Raw genomic sequence first — 22,417 nt, 5'->3', positions numbered from 1 at the left:
TTGCTAGTATGTGTTTGGTACTATTGTGCATGATGTGTTTTTAAAAATGTTTTTTAATAAAAAATACATCATAATGATATTTTTTTTATATTCTTTAAATTTTTAATATTTACACATTTTAATCATTGAAAAATACTTAAAAAATAATATTTTGTTGCTTTTCACTTGGAAATTGTTCTTGAGCCCTTATTTTTTTCATATTCATATCTCAAGTTGGCATCAAATGAAAGGGACACTAAAATATAGGTTTACAAGGAATATGTAGTTGTCCTTATAATTAAATATTCCTTGGTGGTTGTTGGATTGTCTTTTACAAGACAGAAACCTACTTTTCCTTGTCTAAAATTTTAAATGAGAAAATTGCGTATTTGATGCCTAATTTTTTATAATTTTTTTGTTTAAGTGTCTTCTAATTTTATTATTTATTTGAGTTATTAATTTTTTTTATTTTACTACATATTGTTAATTTATTCTGTTAACTACTGCTTTTCTTTTATCTCGTAATACATGGGGAAAAAAGTGTTATAAAATACTAAATAATGCATATTTAGTGTAATAACTCAATTTTGTATCCCGAAATTATTTTTTTATGTGTGTGTATATATACTCAAAAATCTAAAAATAATTGTAAAACAACATGAATTTTCAGGACATGAAGAAAAAAAATTCAAGCTGAAAAGATCAAATACCATAAGAATAGCCAGATTAGGAGAATTTGACAAAATGAAATGAAAAAAGAAACAATTCAAGTTTAAAATCCAAACTTGACCAAAATCAGAAGAGTTAATTAAGTTTAAAGACTTAATTAAAAGTTTAATAACTTATTTAAGGATTTAATTAAAGAAAAGATTATTTTTGAAAGTCATTTGGATAAAAATTAGAAGAATTAATTAAGTTTAAAGGGCTTAATTATACTTCTAAGAAGTTTTGTGGATTCAACAAACGACTCAATTGAAAAAAAAATCAAGTGTGAAGACCTAATTTGAATCAATTTACAAAGATTAGGAACACAATTGAAACTTTAGAAATGCCAAATTAGTGCAATCAATTGTTCAATTGCAAGAAGTTTGAAAGCTAATTAAGGGTCAAATTAAAAAAATTCAAAAACCAATAACCTTTATACGAAAGGTGTGCAATATTAGAGGTTGCATCGAACTCTTTCTAGGGATCAATTTGAAGAAAATCAAAGTTTAAGGCTTAATTGAGACTAATTTGAACAAAATAAAAAACAAGAGCCACTTTGTAAAAAGCTCTAGACTTAAGGGATCTCATTTGATTTTTGGTAGGGGCCTAACTGCATAAAATTAGTCAATTTTGTCTTAATTATGGACATTTGAGCTTAAATTGAAACAACAAGGACCAAATTAAAACATATCAAAATCCCAATCAAAGATTTAGGGTTTAAACAGACTACATGTTGTTTATTTTTAATTAATAGTTTGAGTGACATATTGTTTACCTCTGTTTATTTGTCTTCCTCAACTGAGAAGGTTAATTGAGTTGTCACTTTTATGCGAATAAACGTGACATTTCCAATCACTTTGGGGGCTCTAACTACTAGCATTCGACAAAGAAAGTTTTCCTCGTCAAGTTTGTGCTACCTTGTTAGATGTTTGTGCTGCACTTGTTGCATAGAAATCCTTAACTTCTTGTCCTAAGGCAGCTTGTCTAATTTAATAAAACTTGGCAGTATTACACTCAACTTTTGGATCGATTGTGAGAAAGCTACAAATCACCAAATCAATCATGGTTTGATGCTAGTTGTAGAGTAATGCCCCCTCTACAGGATTTATGGTTTGTTTGGCTTTATTAATCTTTTATTGGCCATGATTAATTCATGAAAAGTGCATCATTAGTCAGTCATTTTTCAACCAAAGTTTCAACTATGAAACTACTTAACTTTTTCTAGAAGTTCTATGAGTTTGTTAAATATTTAAGGAGCAGAAAAATAGAAAAAGAAAGGAGAATAATCATCTTCTAACATATCAAATTCAAAAACATAGAAAAGAATCTCATATGATCTAGTTTTAGAAAACCACATTTAACCCACAAGTGGTTTTACAACCACTTGCCTTTTGAAGATGTAAAAGAAATAGGAAAACAGGAGAATAGATATTGTGTAGAAACCTTAAGAAAAAAACCAATCCAACAGTTAAAAAAAATAAGAAAAGAGAAAAGGAAAGAAAAAAATAAGATATTGTGCAGAAAAAGGTTACAAGCTCTTGAAAAAGGCTATTAGAATATGCTCAAACCAAGCAAAAAAGGACAAAAACTTGTCACCATCATCTTTTGAGGGTAAGTTATTCAATGTGATGGAAGGATATAACTCACTGAGAATACCTCTCCTCTTTATATTTCAAGTTTTGATTCTTTCATTCAAGTATTGTTTATAATGTTTGTGAAATGATTTGACTATATTTTGGTTTATTTTTAGCATGTATTTTCAATTTTCTTTGAATACAAGTTTGTTACATGATTAATTGTTTTGTTGTTAATCAAATGTTTAATGATTGATTAATGACATGCTTTTGATAATTGAATACTTGTTTTTAATGCATAGAAAGTATATTTTATAGTTTGACGGTTATATGTAAAAATGGTACATATAGCAATGCTTGGCCATTCTAGTGTTTTTGTTCAGTTTTAAGAGTTCATATAGGTCATTTAGATGCTGCTTGTGATGTTAAGAAACCATTTGGGAACGCGGTGTAAACGCGTTCCCAAAAAATTCAAATTTATTTTTTGCTAAAATTTAATATAGTTTGTAGTTTTGGATCGTTTTGATGTACTGATGTCAAAAATGATTTTTAAAAAATAAAAAAACATCATTGGTATGCATTTCGACATGAAAAGTTATTTGAAAAACAACCGCTACCACATTGCCAAACATACTCTAAATGAGTTTTTAGATGGATAAAAACAATATAGATACATGTCTGAATACTAATAGTAGGTTATAGACTTTAATTTCTATGTCTTGCATGTTTTATGTTTTTTGTTGCTTCTAAAGGTTTAAATATGTAGATATATGTGTATATGACTTGTATGAATAGGGTTTAGTCCTTTATTTTGGGTTTGGATGCTTTTTTTTTTTTAGGTTTTAGCTTTGCTAGGCATTTTGGGTTGGTGTTTCCTTCATAAACTTTGCCTTAAGTCGTTGATTTCGGTGTCATTTTGGTTGATTGATAGTTATTATATGCGCATGTATACTCATTGATCTTTAATCTAAGGATTTTACGGCTTAAAAGTATCGATTTAATGGCTTTTGATTTTTATTTCTATCATTTCTTTTTTGTATAAAAATCAAATAATCATGATTTTTGTTTGATTATTTTAATGATATAGCCCCAAAATCTTAGTTGAATGTTGATTTCACACATGTTTATTCCTTTTATTAGATATAATATGGTCTATTTTTTAAATCATGTTTCTGGGTTTTATCATCGTGTTCTTCATGTTCATTGTCAAATTCAAGCCAAAAAATTTTGTTTGATCTTTAAATTTCATTGTTGTTTCTAGGCTTGTTTTAGACTGGGCTAAGTCTATTTTCCATAAGGCTTTGTTTGGCAAGGTCACTTTTTGTCAAGAAAAATAATGTTTTTCATGTTCTTAAGATGTGTTTGAAAAACACAACCTTAAGACATTTTTTAAACCTTTGATTCTTAGTTAATAGTGTGTTTGGAAAACATGCCTTACTCACTTTCCAACTGTGTTTATTTTTTTATTTTTTGTGTTTTTGTCAAACATACCTAAAATAATTTCAAAAACTTCTAAAAAAAATAATCAAAGACTATTTTAAAATTATTTGTGGGTTTCTCGTATATTTTCCAACTATTTCACTTAATATTGGGGTTGTAAACTTATACTATAAGATACTGACCTGATATTAAGTATATTTGCTTTTCTTCAAAATCACCAAAAAAAAGACAAAAATAAAAAAATCTCTATTTTGAAAAAATACAAAAAAAATGTTTTATTTATATGCATATCATCAAGTCTCTCAAAAATAAAAATAAAAATCATATTTGTATAAATAAAAAAATACAAAACATGATTTAACATATTTAAATACAAAAATTCAAGAAAAATAATTAGAATAGTTAGGTTTTAACATGATAAAATAATGATCTCCTTACTAGGAAAGATTTTTTTTAAACTTTAGACAAATTAACAGTTCGAAAACACAATAATATCATATTTTATATCAGACAAATAAAGAATGTGGCTTACACTATGTAAGGTGAACTAAATGATATGTCTTTCCTATACGTAATTAATTTTCTTATCTTGATGTTGAGACCAATTATATCTTAATTAAATCTCCGATATAATACTCAATATAAAAACTATCAAGATATCAATTTTCAAGCAAAAAGCATTAATTTTTAACATTGCACCTTAATCAGAAATATAATTCTATTCAATGCCTATTAACCAAAACACTAATTTCATTCATAAAAAATTATTTTCACACTCGACCTTTAATAGGCCACTAATTCCATTGACCCAAAAATTAGTCCATCAATTTGCCTATTCACCAAGATACTAATTCCATTAACCCAGAAATTAGTTCATCGCATCGCATATTTGTTTTCCTCAAGAAATAATATAAATAATTGTTAATTAATTAACAACTCATTAGAATTAAACTAAAAATATAATTTAATCATTAATAAATTCAAGGCTTCGTGTATATACCTGATGACTGAGCTCTTGCTAAAGTCCTTTGCTATGGTAATAGTTTGATAGCCTATATTATTTTTTGATTCAAGCTCGACAGGAACATTTTTTTTTAATTCAAGCTCAATTTCTATTATCATTATTTTCAATTACAATTCTCCATAAATGTATTTATTTACATTAAATTTTCCATTTTCTTATTTCCCTTTAATTTGACCAAAAATAAAAACTAAATAGATAACACATAAATTTCTTATTCCAACCATTCATTTAACATTATTTCATTACTTTCTTATCAATTTCCTTCCACTATATCAAAATTTCTAATTTTCTATTATTTTTCCTCGATCAAAATTGTTTAATTATAAACAATAATTTATTATTTTACTCTAGTTAATTATAAAACATTTTACATCAATTATAATAATTTAATTATTTTACGCTAGTTTTCACATTACTCCTCATAATAAATTACAATGACTTTTATTTTATTCAAATTTTTTTAAGAATTTTAACTTTTCAATTTTAAAAATTCAATCAATTAAGAACTTTAAACCATTAAAATTTAAAATTAGATGAAGAATGTTATCTGTCACATATAATATTCATTAAATTTATGAAAATATAAATATAAAATTATCTTTGAATAAAATAAATTATTGATAACATAGAACCCTTGCTAATAAAATTTGAATATGTTTTGTTTTCCTAACAATTTGTCTCCTAATTTATAATTTTGTTATAAATTTATTAGGTAAGCCTAAATAATATGTTATTAGGACCTAACTCCTAAATATGGATTTCTTGTTTCAAAAAGAGGAAAATACTGTAGATTTGCTTTCCTTAGGACTGATTGTCCCTCGCTCGTCCGCAGGCAGAGACAGGAAGCCTCTCTCCCCTTATCCTGTCATGTTTTCAACTCAATACCAACAAATAACATCCCACCTATCTCTCTCCGTATCTTCCTCTCCCTCTCTGTTTAAATTCCAAATCTTTGTCACAAAACAGATAAGAAGGCTCTTCTTTCATGGATTTCTTTATAGAAAAAACACTGAATTGAATTGAATGATAAAAGAATCATACAGTAATAATAATTATAGTAGCTAGCGGTAGACTAGTAGCTAAGTGGAGGATGTCTTGTTTACTGCCACAGTTCAAGTGCCAACCAGACTCTTTCTCTATTCAGTTTAGAAATCTCCAACATCACAGCACCAACCATATCCAGCTCTGTGAGTTGCTCTCTTGCATTCTTTTCCTTTTTCTTTATTGTTTACTCACCAATGCCTCTGTTTCAGTTAGAATTCGAATGGGTTTTTTGCGTTTGTTTTGGTGTTGCATTTTCTTGATATTTTATCACAAATGCCTTTGTTTTGACAATAGTTGAACTGGGTATCTCTTTGTTTTGACCATAAAGCAATTTTGAGTGCTTTCGTTTCTATCAGAATTGAAATGGATGTCTTGTTTTGGTTGTGTGTTTTGAATGCCGTTGAGTAATGGAAGTCTTGGCTTCGATAATAATTTTTGGAAGATTATGTTTTTGTGTTCTTATGGCTGATATCTAATGACAAATGCTTTAATTGATACCAGAACTGAAATGGGTGGGTTTTGGTTCAATGTGTATTTCATGCCAGCAATCGTAGACATTTTTGTTTCCGTAAGAATTGAGGTGGGTTTGTTTTGGTGTTAAGTTGCATGATAGGCATCCTCAATACATGTCTTTGTTTCAAATAGAATTGAGATGGGTGTGTTCTGCTTCTCCATTCCTGATCTTCTGTTTTCACATTATTCCCTGTTTCTTGAATTTGGAAATAGTGTTTTAACTAAACTTACTTTCTATGGTGGATCTGCAGCAAAATTTAAAACATCTACCCAAAGAAAGTGTGATATCTCTAGGTCTAATCAGGATTTGTTTTCCAATCATCATTCTTTTCAATTTGTGATGTTTTTCCAAAACAAATTGTTTCCCAAATAATTTAGTAGTTGATCGAGTGATGTTTGTTGGTGTAATTTAGTTGTTGAGCTCCCAAGGATTTCAAGATATGGGGATTCTTCAATGTGAACTTTCTTCTTCTCTCCAATATTGATAACTGCAAGACATATCTTGGACCTTAGGACAATGGATTTTGTTTTGTGGGGTATCCAGTGTTCCTGCTGTGTCAGCACTATATTCAAGAGCTATTTTTTTCATTGGAACAGATTCCTCTCTCTTGTCAATATGGGCCATTACCATTTCAGGATCCCCCTTCTCTAATAGCAGAACCTTGATTGGAAAGGCCAACAAATTCATGCAACTGACCTCTTTTACTTGGGAAAGTCTAATTTGTTTTTTGCACAAGAAATAGCTAGGCAAACAATGTTTTTTCAAAAGGAAGGCTCAGAGATTAAAAAAAAAAAAATCAAATGTTAGATGGGAACTGGAGGCAAGTTTTGATAAACATTTTAATGTTAAATTTTTTTCTACTGTTGAATTATCTTCTTTAATCTCCTCTATTCTGATTTTAGAATCATCATAACACACTTTAATTACCCTTGACAAGGTTTGATGACTTCATTACAGATTTGTGTTATTTTATTATTACCTTCCACCTGAAACAAAAAGCATTTGCATTATCCAAGTATCATGTTGTCTGCCACTTCCTCCAGAGCTTTCCCATCTAGAAGCTTGCATTTGCTGTTGCTCCTAGGATTAGGTTACTCCCATGTGTAACCCTCATTCAAATTGTCTATTCTTACAACTCCAGGAGCTAATTTTACTTCTCCTTCAGAAATCATACAGATGTTTCACTTTAACATGAAGAAACAATTACTAGCAAACAGACAGTCTCTATAAACATTTTAAGTTGAACCATGCCTGCAGAAACCTGTTGCTTTATTCAGCGGCACAATTTCCGAGTCTCATTTTTCACAGGGACCAGCCATTCTTATTTCCCCTTTCTTGTTTCTGCTTTCCACAATAACAGTCTTTCTTTTCTATGGTGGAGGAATCTCTTTCATCCAGAACCATAATATTACCTCAACATACCACTTTTCCAGAGTAACATAGTTTTTGCAATTAAGGAATGGTGATATGGATTTTGTTCACTAAAAATCCAGATTAGAAAATCCAATGAATGGTGAAATTGAAACAAATTCTAATTGTATTCCTTTGGCCACATGGAATCACCGAATATTTGTAATATAAGTTATGCTTTGAGAGAACTTAGTGTGCTTGCTGTTTAATTTCCTTGCTGACTGTTATGCAAGTTTATCTAGCATCTACTGGTTATTTTATTATTTAACTTGTTGCAATTGTAGTTTGTATAAGGGTGCTATTACCACTTGTTTGCATAGACGTTCCTGGTTTTAGTTTGATGTTGTTGCTCCATGTAGAATATTGATTCTAGGGTTGTTGTTAAGTTGCTAAACTTTTAAGACTATATTGGTTTTATGTTTATTTATGATTTGAAGTCATAGAACTTATTATCATTATTTTTGGTCATGATTGCTTTGTGGAAATTGGCAGCAAAGAATGGGGAGCCATTTTGTTTCCGAGCACAATGCGCTTTGTCTTCTGCATCACCATCAACATCAACTGCAGTGCTCAATCTGGAGAAGTTGAGATTGCCTTCTTTAGAATCTCATTCTGATTCAATCGCTGCAAACAGGCCGTGGACATATATAGGGGGGATTGGTCCACCCAAAGAGGTGAGACTTGCATTATTTGGGATATCACTGCAACTACAGTCCACTAAGTTAGTAGCAAGCTCCCTAGATGCTTTGTTTGTCATATTGTCAATCAAACCACAGTCAAAAAAATTTCTACCATTCATCCAGGGCCTCTCTAATCAGATTTTTAGTTTCTATTAGTTTCATTTCTTTTTCAAGCTATTCATGATCTTCTTCTTCTTTTTATTTTTTGTGTTGATCCCCTGCTATCTAAGTTACAAAATTGCTTGGCCTAATTATTGAACAATCTTTTTGTATATATGTTGTTTCTGCAGTCTGTTTGTTTCTGATATAATCTGCTAATGATCTGTATAAATGATGATGTAATCTATTTTCTACTTTGATATTTGTGCAGCCACTCTTTGGAACTAGTTTAGCCACTGAAACACTTATTATAAATGATGAGGCTGTAATTGCTGCAGCTGCTGCTGAAGCAGTTGCTCTTGCAAGAGCTGCTGTCAAGGTTGCGAAAGATGCAGCTGAAATGGCCAAAAATTACTGTTCTGTGAATACAGAAACTAAAATTCCAATTGCATCCACAGCAGATTCCTTTTCTTCAATGTGGTCTCTGCTTACTGGAAAAGAACGAGCTGATATAATTGGAGTTTCCTTCTCAGCTGAAACTGGACTAAGAGAAGAATGTTCGACTCAATACCCTACCGAAGAATCTGATTGTTTCGGACCAACACATGAAGAACTTGCACTTTTGCAGAGACAGCTTTCTGAGAGTATAGTTGTGCGATCAAAGCGCCAAACACAGAGAAAAGCTATACGTGCAAGAGCAGCCGAAAAGGCTGCTGCAAATTTTGTGTTCATGAAGTCTGGTTCTGCTTGCAAGAAAAAGCATGTGCCCGTGCAAGAGGTAGACCAGTCTGATCCATTGCGTTTTTTTAGAGGAGCCAGCACCTCTTCCAGGCTTCTCAGTGCTCCTGAAGAAGTGGAGTTGTCAGAAGGAATACAGGTCTGATTTATGAAAAACCAATTTTAATGTTATTTAAAGAACACATCTTTTTTAATGGGGGTTTGGTTTAAGAATGCTTCTTTGATAAATTCCAGATGTCAACCACTGAAATACATTTTTACAGGAATGAATATTCCTGGTAATTCAGCAATTTGTTCTTGCATGTTTTGAGCTTTTTCACCCAAGAGTCCAGTGTAAACTAATATCTGCTAAAGCTTTAAAGGACCTGGTAGAAGGGAGGTAAATTATCCTAGATGCACTATAAATGTGAGCTAATTTTGTTAGGTTGTTTGAAATTGAAAAAGAAAAATTTTCCCTTGCTATTTTGTGTATCTGACAATGTCTTCCAGCGCATTAGGTTTCTAGAATAGGAAGCTTCCAACATGTCTTCCTCGAGTTTTTATGCTATGGGTAACTGGAAAAACTGTTACTTCATTCACAACAAAAGAAGGTTACTATTATGTGACCATTTGCGAGGAAGTGGAGACTTAAGTGTTGAAATTTGTATTTTGTATAATCAGAGATAAATAAGGTTATTGCTGCACTTATATATTGCATGTCAATCAGATTTGTGATGTCTCATAATTTGTTAATGTTCTTCAGGACCTACTAAAACTTGAAAGGATCGAGGAGGAGCTTAAGGAGCGATTTGGAGGCAAGCCCACCTTTGCACAATGGGCTGCTGCAGCTAGAGTTGATCAGATAACTTTGAGGAAGCGCTTAAACTATGGTATCCTTTGCAAAGACAAAATGATAAAATCCAACATTCGGCTTGTTATTTCAATTGCCAAAAATTATCAGGGAGCTGGGATGAATCTCCAAGATCTTGTTCAGGTGTGTAAAACACCAAATGGGGTCAGAGGGTTTTCCTATATGTTCATCACAAAATATTTCTAGATCCCAATACCAGATAACTGCCAATAAGTGCAAGCAAGAAAACACAATATGCACCCCAGCCACACTTTTATGATTCCAAATACTTGGATTCGTTATAGTTCCTCCTGTAATACTCCCAACTACACCATAAGGTTCCAAATAAATAGAATTAATTAATAAAGAAGAAACAAGGGAACTGAAACTTGTAATAATCCTTGGCATCATGCGTGTAATTCCTAAAACTTATTCTTTTACTTATAGGAAGGATGTCGAGGCCTAGTACGTGGTGTAGAGAAGTTTGATGCATCAAAAGGTTTCAAATTCTCAACTTATGCTCACTGGTGGATTAGACAGGCAGTACGCAGGTCTCTCTCTGATCAATCTAGGACAATTCGCTTACCTGTAAGTTCTCCTCCAACTCTCAGTTTTCCTGTTGTCTGACCAAGTTTAAACAATTCGCCTTTAGAAAATGTGATCTAAACATGAGGTAGTAGCTGTATGCTTGCTGTGACCAACTCATTTGCTTATGTCTGTACTAAATACATATCTTTTGCTCTAACATTTTTTTTCAATATTTTGTGTTTACAGTTTCACATGGTGGACGCAACTTATAGAGTGAAGGAGGCTAGAAAACAATTGTATAGTGAAAATGGAAGACATCCTGATGATAAAGAAGTTGCAGAGGCAACTGGGCTCTCGATGAAGAGGCTCAGTGCTGTACTACTAACTCCAAAAGCCCCAAGATCTCTTGACCAGAAGATGGGGTTTAACATGGATCTTAAACTTTCGGTCCGTAATATTCTTTCTCTAATGTACTCTTGGCGTTGCAGTTTTTGCTTAAACTTTTGCAGTCATCGTTGCATCTTTCAGCTTGCTTGGTTTGCTGAAAATTTTGTGCATCATATTCCCCAGGAAGTCACTGCGGATCCCGAAGCAGAAACAGCAGAAGATCTGCTAATGAAGGAATTTATGAAAAAGGACCTGGAGAGGGTTCTGGAAAGTCTCAGTCCAAGGGAGAATCAGGTCATCAGATGGAGATTTGGTATGGAGGACGGAAGGATGAAAACATTGCAGGAGATTGGGGAGTTGATGGGTGTCAGCAGAGAAAGAATCCGGCAAATTGAGCTGAGCGCATTTCGAAAGCTAAAGAACAAGAATAGAACCAAACAGTTGAGGCAGTATTTGGTTTCATAAATCACATCATTCATGAATTGGTTTGCCGAAGAACCTCGTAACCTGCCTAGGGATCCAAAGGGCCTGTCTTTCATGTATATTTATTTCTTAATTTTTCTTTAGCAATTGAAATTTTATGTTTCAGGATCTTAGAAAGAAGTTGTGCATAGAAGCAAATCATTTTCTTGAGTGTTTTTTTGGAAGTGCACAAAGGGCAAGCTAATTGAAATGTTTTTCCTCAGAACAGGGCTTGAATCCAAACTTTTTTTTTTATTATTTTTATTAGATTCAAGTTTGTTTTTGTGTTTTAAAAATATTTTTAAAATTTAATTTTTTTTATTTTTTATTTTAAATTAATATTGTTTTTAGTGTTTTTAAATTATTTTAATATATTATATTAAAAATAATTTTTAAAAAATAAAAAAAAATTATTTTAATATATTTTCAAGTGAAAAATATTTTTAAAAATACCTATAGTAAATAAGATTGAACCAAGTCAGTTGAGAGGATAAAATCTAATTTAAGTTCTTTAGAAATAAAATTAGAAAAGATAAAGTAATAAAAGAGATGATGCTTTTGGTTGGTTTTTTTTCTAGGGTTAACAGTGTTAAAATGTCCTAAGGGAATTTTGTCTTTGGAATTTGATGCTTGATATTATTTTATTTTTCATCAGTTTCTTTTTCTTTAATTTTTTATTTTTTATTTGGATTAATTTTATTTGTCTATATATATATATATATATATATATATATATATATATATATATATATATATATATATATATATATGGGACTTGGCACATTCCAGAATCTTCGATTCTTGAAGTGAATGTCTCTAATAGGCATCTTTCACCGTTAGTGGTAGATTTAGATGCAATGACAATTACTAAAAAGAACGAGGTCTTGAGTGACCAAAATTGAAGCAAAGAGGCTAACAGAACCAATTTTAAGAACTTGTGGACCCTGAATTTATTTTACCCATAAATTGATTTATTTTCAGTAAATGCTACTCTGTATATATGGAATTCTTGACTTCTTCAATGTATTTTGCATTTATCTTATTGTTGAGAGTAGTTATTTTGCAAAATGATATCACATTCAGTGTATTTAGCACTTCCAATTAATGTTACTCTGTATATATTTTGTACAATTAAATTCTTTGAATCAGATTGGAACCTAATTGTATTTTTTTTTTTCGATTAAGAGTTTATTTAAACGATAAAGAATTGAAGTCCAACACGCGTGTAACCTTGATGGTTCTTCAAAATATTCTTGGAAAGTTCATTTTCATCCATTGTCTTTTAAAACTATTAAGTGATCAGTTTTTATAATTTTTAAAAGTAATATTTTAATACAAAACTTTATTTTCCTCAATGTTTAGTCTTTTTTTGGTGGAGTAGAGAGAGGGGATTGTCGAATTACAGCATAAAGTGTCAAATGATTTCATATGATAAAAAAAATTTCTATTATGAATTTTTTTTATCTTTAAAACACCTAAAAAATATAGATATGAGCTCATAAAGATTTATGATTTCGGGTTGATTTTGAGTTTTGGATTGATTTTTTATGTTTTTAGAGGTCATGCATTGATTTAACAAGGTTTCTATGATGTTTCCTAGGTGTTTTGGGTTAAAAATGGATTCAAATTGGTTTTTTTTTGTAAAAAAACAAGAACCCTATTTTCTAATCAAACCAGTGGTTGGATTCTGGGATTAATAGACGACATGTCGTCTATTTTTTGCTGCAATCAGCTGAGGTGGACGACACGTCGTCTAATTCAAATATTTTTTTCTTTTCTTTTATTCAATAAATTTTATATGTGTCAATCTCTATTACAAATTGATTTTCATAAACAAATTCATTAAACAAAACCCAGTAAATGATCCGAGTTGAGATATTGAATATCTTAATTTACATTGATATCTTAATTTTTCTAGTTATTTTCTTTTGTTAATTACTTTTTTTTCATTTATTTACACAATAGTTTATGATTTATTTAATTGAATGCATGCATAAGATTTTCAATTTATATTTATGATTTTTTTATGTAAAAAAATGCGTTGAAAAATTGTACATATTCAAGTTTTTATCATCATGTGTTGATGTTTTCAATTTGATCTTTATTCTTCATGGTTTCTTTCCTTTTCTTAACACTTTTATAAAAGTTTTATTGTTTTTAATTTTACTCTCTAATCCAAGTAGATAGAACATTTTTTTTTCAATTTTGGTCCTCATTTATCAGGTTTTTTTATATATATATGTTTTCCCATTTGCTATTTTGTTTGCCATGTGATTCATATAAATCCAACTTATTTAGTTGGTCAGGACTTTAACCCGAGTTATTAAATTTAAAAATAAAAATAAAATTTTTTATAACATTTAAAACATTGTTTTTTTTTTCAATTTTGGTCCTCATTTATCAGGTTTTTTTATATATATGTTTTCCCATTTGCTATTTTGTTTTCCATGTGATTCATATAAATCCAACTTATTTAGTTGTTCAGGACTTTAACCCGAGTTATTAAATTTAAAAATAAAAATAAAAATAAAATTTATGATATTTAAATATTTTACTCAAAAAATAATACAGAACCACGATACAGTACGGGTAGCAACCTCGTTAGGTATATAACTTGTTAAGTTCCACGTTCAAATATGCATAGTTTCAAAACAAAATATCTAAAGCAAGAAAAAAGACAGAGTGAGCACCAAATTGCTTTATTGTATGCTTGGCTTTTTACATTGATCCCATAACATCTTATTTATTGCTAATATTTCCCTGTAGAGTTTATTGAGTAGCAGCAATAAATAAATTTCCTTATCCTTTTTTTTTTTAATATGAATATCTAAATTATCTTATACATACTTCGACTAATCTCATAAATTTTAAAGTTAATAATTATATAAATTTTTAATAACCTTAAGGTATATAAAACTCGAACCGATAATCTCTATAAAACAAATCTAAAATTTAATTAATTGAGCTACACACCTCACCAATAAAGCTTCAATGGCCTATTAGAAACTGGAAAAGGATAAGCAAATTTGGATAGGACATCCTATCAAAGTTGCAATAGTAGCTCCGAAAGGACGTTGAGAAGCTTGATAGACCCATATGGCAGTGAAGGGGGCTTGACTATAGAGCTGGCATGAAGGTAGCAGAACACTATAATAGGCTCCATAGCTCACCTCGGTCCAAAAAAATTAGTAATGGAAAATATAAGCAATAGAGGACATTACAAGCAACTGGTAACAGTCTCGCATGAAAAAGTAACAACAAAAGAGAGCACACACACACATATGTTAAAGAGTACAGAGCTATAATTATTGAAGGACAGAACAATGCATAGCAAAGCAACCCAGAAGATGATGCACTTTATTTACCAGCTGGTTCGAAACGAATTGAATTTTCCTGAAAATAACAACCAGTTAAAAGAAAAAAAGCCCTAGTCAAGCCATATCCTGTATAAAATCCAGACTAACCCTCTTCATATAGCAGAACTCAACACCTGAAAAAACACAACCCTGCACATGAAAAAACAACAGTAAAAATAATCATGAGAGGTATAACTCAACTGGTCAGATTATAAATTTATTCTTTAAAAACCACTAGTTCGAGTTCCATAAACTTTAGGGCCACTTGAGGTTCAAGTTTACATGGTCATTAACTTTAGAGCTCGTGAAATTAATCAAGCCATGTATTATATAAAATCCATACTAACCCTCTTCACATAGCAGAACTCAACACCTAAAAAAACACAACCCTGCACATGAAAAAAAACAGCAAAAATAACCATGAGGGGAGTAATTCAACTGTCAGGTTCTAAATTTGTTTTTTAAAGGCTACCAGTTTGAGTTTTATAAACTTTAGGGTCACTTGAGGCTTACATGATCATTAACTTTAGAGCCCGTGAAATTAATCAAGCCATGTATTATATAAAATCCATACTAACCCTCTTCACATAGCAGAACTCAACACCTACAAAAGCACAACCCTGCACATGAAAAACAAGGCAAAAAGAATGAAGTAGTTTAAGAAACAAAATAAAAGACATGCCAAGCATGACAAACGTAGAACTTGTTACACACAGACTAAAAATGGAGCCATGGTTGAAAGCATGCTGCTAGTAGCTGAGAGCGAGAAATCAACAACCAAATAAAAGAGGTTGGAAAAAGCCATAAAAAGAGCCACAACTTAGCTAAGAAACAAATCAAAGTAGTCATCAACCTAGATATACAGCAACAGGGAAAAAAAAAACTGAAAGAGAAAAAGGATACGAACTTTAAACCTAGTCAATTGACAGCAACAACAAAAACCAAGGGCATTCAGCAATAGTAGCAAGAAACAATGAAAAAAATGAAAGGTTATTAATTCACGCATTAAAATGAAAAACAAATAGTGGCAAACAAAAAACAAAGAAACTAATCGAATAGCAAAGGCAGGTTAAGCAGGTTTATAATGACAGGTTAAGGAAAATAATGCCGAGAAAAAAAATTAGAGGGACAGCATAATCAAGAAGCTTGGAACGAGGATAGCAAACAAAAAGGTTCTAAAAGGATGAAAAGGAAAGGTAAACCCAACAAAAATATATGATAAACTAAACAACATTACGTGGAAAAATCACTGTAAATTAAGAGATCTTTTATTATGGATTGTAATAGTAGTTTTATTTTTAATTTTTTATTTTTTTGAGTGGATAAACGGTTTTTGGCTTTCTTCCACAAGGATATTCAAGTTTTTTCTAATTTTTAAGTACAATTAAATAATATATTTAGCTTCAGAAAAGCAAAAAAAAAAGTTTTGCCTTTGGGGGTATTTTGGCATTTTACATGGGTATTTTATGTAATTAAGAGAACCATGAGGGATGTTTTAGTATTTTTACGATGTATTTGTTATTTTTAAATCAAAAAGTTATGGGCGCGTGTTCCTCACACCCCAGCGAGTGGGTGGCGTCCGCGCCATTAAGGAGGTGTATGATGCTTCTTGGTGGCCAAATCTAGCCATCCGCCGTCTAACGGGATGTGCAGCTGTGCTCTTTTCCATATGATGTGACGTGTGTGGACAAATAATGGTTGGAATGTTGCTAGTAATTAATTGTTTGTGTTTTTTCTTTCTTTTCTCTCTTCTGAGAACTAAAGTGTATAGTTGTCCTCTTTGCTTGTTGTTTGTCTAATCAGGCATGTTTGTCATTCTCACATACTTTGGGTTTGGCATAGCTGCCAAACCAAGGCGCTTGAGTTTGACACCTATGCCAGACCCACACACCTTGGGTTGTGGCATGTTACTATAGATTATAATAGTAGTTTCACTTTCAATTTCACATCTTTTTGCGAGTGGATAAACGTTTCTTTGGCTTTCTTCCACAAGGGTATTTAGGGTTTTCCAATTTCCAAGTGCAATCAAATAATGCTTTTAGTCTAAAAAAAGACAAAAAAGAGGCTTTTTTCTTTGAGGGTAATTTCTGTAATTAAGAGGACCATGAAGGGCGTTTTAGTATTTTTACAATGTATTTATTATTTTTAAATCAAAAAGTTGCGGGTGTGTGTTCCTCATGTCCCTGCACGTGGGCTGCGTCCGCGCCATTAATAAGGCATATGATGCTTCTAGATGGTCAAATCTGGTCATTCACCGTTTAACTGAATGCGCAGTCGGGCCCTCTTCCACATAGTGTAGCACGTGTAGACAAATAATGGTTGAATTGCCGCCAATGATCGATTGTTTGTGTTTTTTATTTTTTCTCTCTCTCTTTACAACTAAAGTGCAATATTGTCCTCTTTGTTTGTTCTTTGTCAAATCAGGCATGTTTGTCATTCCCAAGTATCTTGGGTCTGGCATAACTGTCACACCCAAGGCGCTTGGGTCTGACACCTATGCCAGACCAACGCACCTTGGATCTAGCATGTTACTGTGGATTATAATAGTAGTTTCACTTTTAATTTCTCATATTTTCGCGAGTGGGTAAACATTTCTTTGGCTTTCATCCATAATAGTATTCAGGTTTTTCTAATTTTCAAGTACAGTCAAATAACGCTTTTAACCTCAGAAAAGACAAAAATAAAAAAGCCTTGTCGTTGGGGGTATTTTGGTTTTTTTACATGGGTATTTTGTTTAACTAAAAGGACCATAGTGGTGTTTTAGTATTTTCATAATGTATTTGTTATTTTTAATCAAAAAGTTGTGGGTACGTGTTCCTCATGCCTTAACGAGTGGGCGGCGCTCGCGCCATTACTAAGGCATGTATGATGCTTCCATGTGGTCAAATCTGATCATGCACCGTCTAACTGGATGCACAGCCATGCCCTCTTCCATATGGTGTGGTGCGGTTAGACAGATAATGGTTGGATTGCCACCGATAATCAATTGTTTGTATTTTTTTTGTTTTCTCTCTCCTGACAACTAAAGTGCATAATTATCCTATTTGTTTGTTGTTTATCAAATCAGACATGTTTGTCATTCTCATGTATCTTGGGTGTGGCATAGCTGCCAGACTCAAGCACCTCTTGACAACTATGTCAGATTCATGCGCCTGAGCCTGTCAGACCTACACGTCTGGGCCTGCAAGACCTGCGAGCCTAAAATTATGTGAATTTTAGGTATGTATGTGGTTAATTTCCCTAAATAGAAGAAAAAAAATATAGAAAAGATAAAAATATATTTGGTTAAAAAGACAAATGAAAATACAAAATAAATATGTTTTTAAAATAATTATAAGTGTATTCCTATATTTTCAAAAAAATAATATGCATGGATTAGGTATAGTTGTCAAGTCTAAGCGCAGGTCTGGCATGGTTGCCAAACCCAAGCACCTGAGTCTGGCAAGGTATTTGTTGTTTTTTTTCTTAACAATACATCAGAAGTCCACAAGGAAAGAAATATAAAAAAGATAAAAATATATTTGGTTAAAAAAACAAAGATGAAAATACAAAATAAATATGTTTTTAGAATAATTATAAGTGTATTCCTATATTTTTTAAAAAATAATACGCAAGGATCAGACATGGTTATCAGGCCTAAGCGCAGGTGTGGCATGGTTGCCAGACCCAAACACCTGAGTCTGGCAAGGTATTTGTTGTTTTTTTCTTAACAATACATCAGAAATCCACAAGGAATTACTAGTTAAATGTCTTGAGACCATTCAACACATTTACATAAGTGTTTTGGTCATCAGCAAAACCATTACCTTTGCTTGGCTCATGAAAATTATACAAATCCTAGGCGCCAGACCCAAGCTACTTGGGTTTGGCAACCTTATGCAAGTGTACTATAGACAAAGACACCATCCATTGTAGACTTGCATAGTGGATTCTCCAAGCTCTAGAGGCATGGGATAAGGTTAATGTTGTCTTTTCATAGAAAGTTAAATTATCATTTTACCATTTGATTGAAAAGATTGAAGCCCTGGTTATGAGGGTATTTTAGTATTTTTCATAGGTTCATTGGTTATTAAACGTTTGAGCGGGGGTAAGGTAGTCTTCTCACTTTTACTTGGGCCTGGCAACCATGTCAAGCCCAAATTACATGGGTGCCAGACCCAAGTACCCGAGGCTGCATGTTTGCCAGACCTAAGAATTTTGAGTTTGGCAAGGTTGTCAAACCCAAGTCGCCTGGATGATATGACTACCAGAACCAAGGCATGTAGGTCCAAACCTAAGCATCTAAGCCTGGTAACCATACCAGACCCATGTGTCTGGGCCTGTCAAATCTGCGCGCCTAGGTCTACCAGATCCTCACCTTAGTCTAGCAACCATGCCAAACCCAGGTGCGACGGTAAAAAATTTAAAACTTTTTAAAAACACGATTGGACTGCAAAAACAAACACTATCTTATTCAAGCAAGATTTTTCATTCATATGCAGTAGAACTTAACTGCAAACTCTTTTTTATTTGTGCAACTTATTTTATAAATTTGTTATATTGGAAGAGGAAAGAATGGGAAAAAATGTTGAGTTCTAAGTGATTTATTTTAAATCTTCAAAAATAAACTTTCCTTTTTTGTATGCATTGTGGATGAAAATATTAATTATATATTTCCATCCAAGTGTTCGACAGTTTTTAAAGGGTTCATGTTTTTTTTTTTAATTTGATACGTTGTTGCATTATCTAATTGTCAAAATTTATTACAAGGAGAGTTTATTCTATATTATAACTATTAACATATACAAATATTTGAAATATAGGATTATAAGAGAAAACTTTTGAACTTTTGAATTGATATATTATATTGTAGGAAAAGAAAATATTGTATATGTAAAAGACTTATTGTCCATTTAACTATCTTAATTTGTGTAATTTTGTAGATGATTTATTCACTAAAATTAGAAATTAATAATAAAAAAAGTGAATTTTAGGGATGCATGTTGTTAATGTCTCAAAATAGAAGAAAAAAATATAGAAAAGATAAAAATATATTTGGTTAAAAAGACAGATGAAAATACAAAATAAATATGTTTTTAGAACATTTATAAGTGTATTCCTATATTTTCAAAAATGGTGCACGAGTCAGACGTGGTTCGCAAGTGGAGGCCCTTAGGTCAAGCCAGGCCCAAGCACAGGGCTAGCATGGTTGCCAGACCCAAACACCTGGGTCTGACAAGGTTTTTGTTGTTTTTTTTAACAATACATTAGAAATCCACAAGGAATTATTAGTTAAATGTCCGGAGACTATTCAACACATTTACACGAGTATTGAAGTCCTCAACAAAAACATTACCTTTGCCTAGCTCACAAAAAATTATACAAATCCTAGGCGTCAGACCGAAGCTGGTTTGGCAACCCTATGTAAGAGTACTGTGGACCAAGACAAAATCCACTCTAGACTTGCACAATGGATTTTCCAAGCTCTAGAGGTTTGGGATGAGGCTAATGTTGTCTTTTCACATAAAGTTAAATTATCATTTTGCCCTTTGGTTGAAAAAAATGAAGCCCAAGTTGTGAGGGTATTTCAGTATTTTTCATAGGCTCATTGGTCATTAAATGTTTGAGCGGGGGTATGGTAGTGTTTTCACTTTTACTTGGGTCAGGCGACCATGCCAGGCCCAAATTACTTAGGTGCCAAACCCAAGTAAATTGGATGTGCTATGAATGCAAGATCCAAGTACTGTGAGGCTGACAAATAAGAATCTTAAGTCTGACATGGCTGCAGACCCAAATTGCACATTTGAGTGGGGGTATGATATTCTTTTCTATATTTTTTTCTTCTATTTTGGGACATTAACCACACGTATCCCTAAAATTCACTTAATTTTTTTTAATTAATCTCTAATTTTAGTAAAGAAATCATCTACAAAATTGCACAAATTAAGATAGTCAAGATGACAACAAGTCTTTTACAATGATATTGTATTTTCCTTCAACATGATGTATCAATTCAAAAGTTCAAAAGTTTTCTTTTATGATCATATATTTTAAATTTTTGTATATACTAATAGTTATAATGTAGAATAAACTCTCCTTGTAAAAAACTTTGACAATTAGATCATGCAACAACATCTTAAATTAAAAAAACATGAACCCTTTAAAAACTGTCCAACACTTGAATGAAAATATAAAATTAATATTTTCATCCATAGTGCATGCAAAACAGGAAAGTTTATTTTTGAAGACTTGAAATAAATCACTTAAAACTCAATATTTGTTTTCCATTCTTTCCTCTTTAAATATAACAAATTTATAAAATAAATGGTACAAACAAAAAAGAGTTTGCAGTTAAGTAGAGTTCTACTGCTTGAATGATGCATTGTTTGTTTTTACATTTCAATTATGCTTTTGAAAAATTTTAAATTTTTTTATCCTAGCACCTAGGTCTGGTATGGTTGCCAGATCCAGACGCGCGTCAGGTAGACCAAGATGCATAAGTCTGACAGGCCTAGACATATAGATCTGGCATGATTACGAGACCCAGATACTTAGGTCTAGATTCAAGAACTTTTGGTATAGTAATCTTGCCAAACATAAGCACTTTACGTTTAGCAATCATTCGGGTCCAAGCGACTTGAAACATGTCTTTGCTATAAATACTCACAGATAAATGTAGAAAGTCATGTTAGTTTCAATGATGATGGCAGACTTGGCTTGCGCAAAATTAACCAGAGGTTTTGCCATAACTAAGGTATTGATTCGATTGCTTTTGAAGCATCATTAGCTGTTTCCCTAATTTTCATAACTAGAAAATAACCTAAAACAAACCTTCGATCAGTTAACGGAATCCAACTCACCAGCTTTGCCAGTGAACAATCTTTTCCCTTCCACATCTTACTCTGCCCAGCCATGTCATTGGTTGGTGCAAAAAGAAACCAAAAAAAAAAAAAAAAGTAGTGACTCTTTTCCCTCACTCTCTATCGTCATACTATTTTAGCTTTTTATTGACATGTAATGTTCAACACATTGCATATCTGTTGAATTTGGCTTTAATTGAAAGTATTGAAGGACCAAATACCAAAATGAAAAAAAAAATTACACAGATTAAAAGGTCCAATTAATTCAATCATGGGTTCAATTGAATAAAAAAATAAAATTTAAGGTCAATTTGACTGAAAATGCACAAATTGGATAATCAAGGATTAAACCGAGAAGGCAGCCAAGTATAAGGGTCCAATTAGCTTGATCAGGGGCTTAGTTGAAGAAGAAAAATAAGATTTAGGTTGAAATTGATAAAAAAATGTGCACTGTTGGAAATCAAGGATCGAGAAGAGAAATACGAAAACATTTTAGGGTTAAATCATGTTCAAGCAGACATGAAATCTAAGAAATACAGAGGATTAAAGCCTAATTGAATTGAAGATACAAATTGAGAATCAAATGGACAGTGACTACAATGAAAACCCGGAGGCTGACTTTATTTTTTACCATTCCATATCAAATAATCAAGAGTAACAAATAAATAAGTATTAAGTATATTAAGAATTATATGAAGATATTTAAGTAATTAATAGAGGATTTATCTTTCTAAGTGAATTAAAAAAAAATGTTTTATATGTTATCAAATTATAGTAATTGTAAATCCTTGTGGAAAGTGGAATGAAAT

The 22,417-nt window shown here is 31.7% G+C and overlaps 1 protein-coding gene across 1 annotated transcript; it reads left to right on the top strand.

The window, feature by feature from the left end:
- Nucleotides 1–5,490: 5,490 nt before the first annotated feature.
- Nucleotides 5,491–11,639, top strand: LOC133706351 (RNA polymerase sigma factor sigB-like). Its single transcript, XM_062131871.1, has 7 exons — nt 5,491–5,909; nt 8,183–8,364; nt 8,741–9,346; nt 9,950–10,180; nt 10,484–10,624; nt 10,811–11,011; nt 11,135–11,639. The coding sequence occupies exons 1-7, from the start codon at nt 5,813–5,815 to the stop codon at nt 11,414–11,416; spliced, it is 1,740 nt and encodes a 579-aa protein (XP_061987855.1). The 5' UTR covers nt 5,491–5,812; the 3' UTR covers nt 11,417–11,639.
- The last annotated feature ends 10,778 nt before the right edge of the window (nt 11,640–22,417 follow it).

This window comes from Populus nigra, chromosome 11, assembly GCF_951802175.1.
Source record: "Populus nigra chromosome 11, ddPopNigr1.1, whole genome shotgun sequence".
Taxonomy (NCBI): Eukaryota; Viridiplantae; Streptophyta; class Magnoliopsida; order Malpighiales; family Salicaceae; genus Populus; species Populus nigra.
This window is presented reverse-complemented; position numbering and strand designations above follow the sequence as displayed.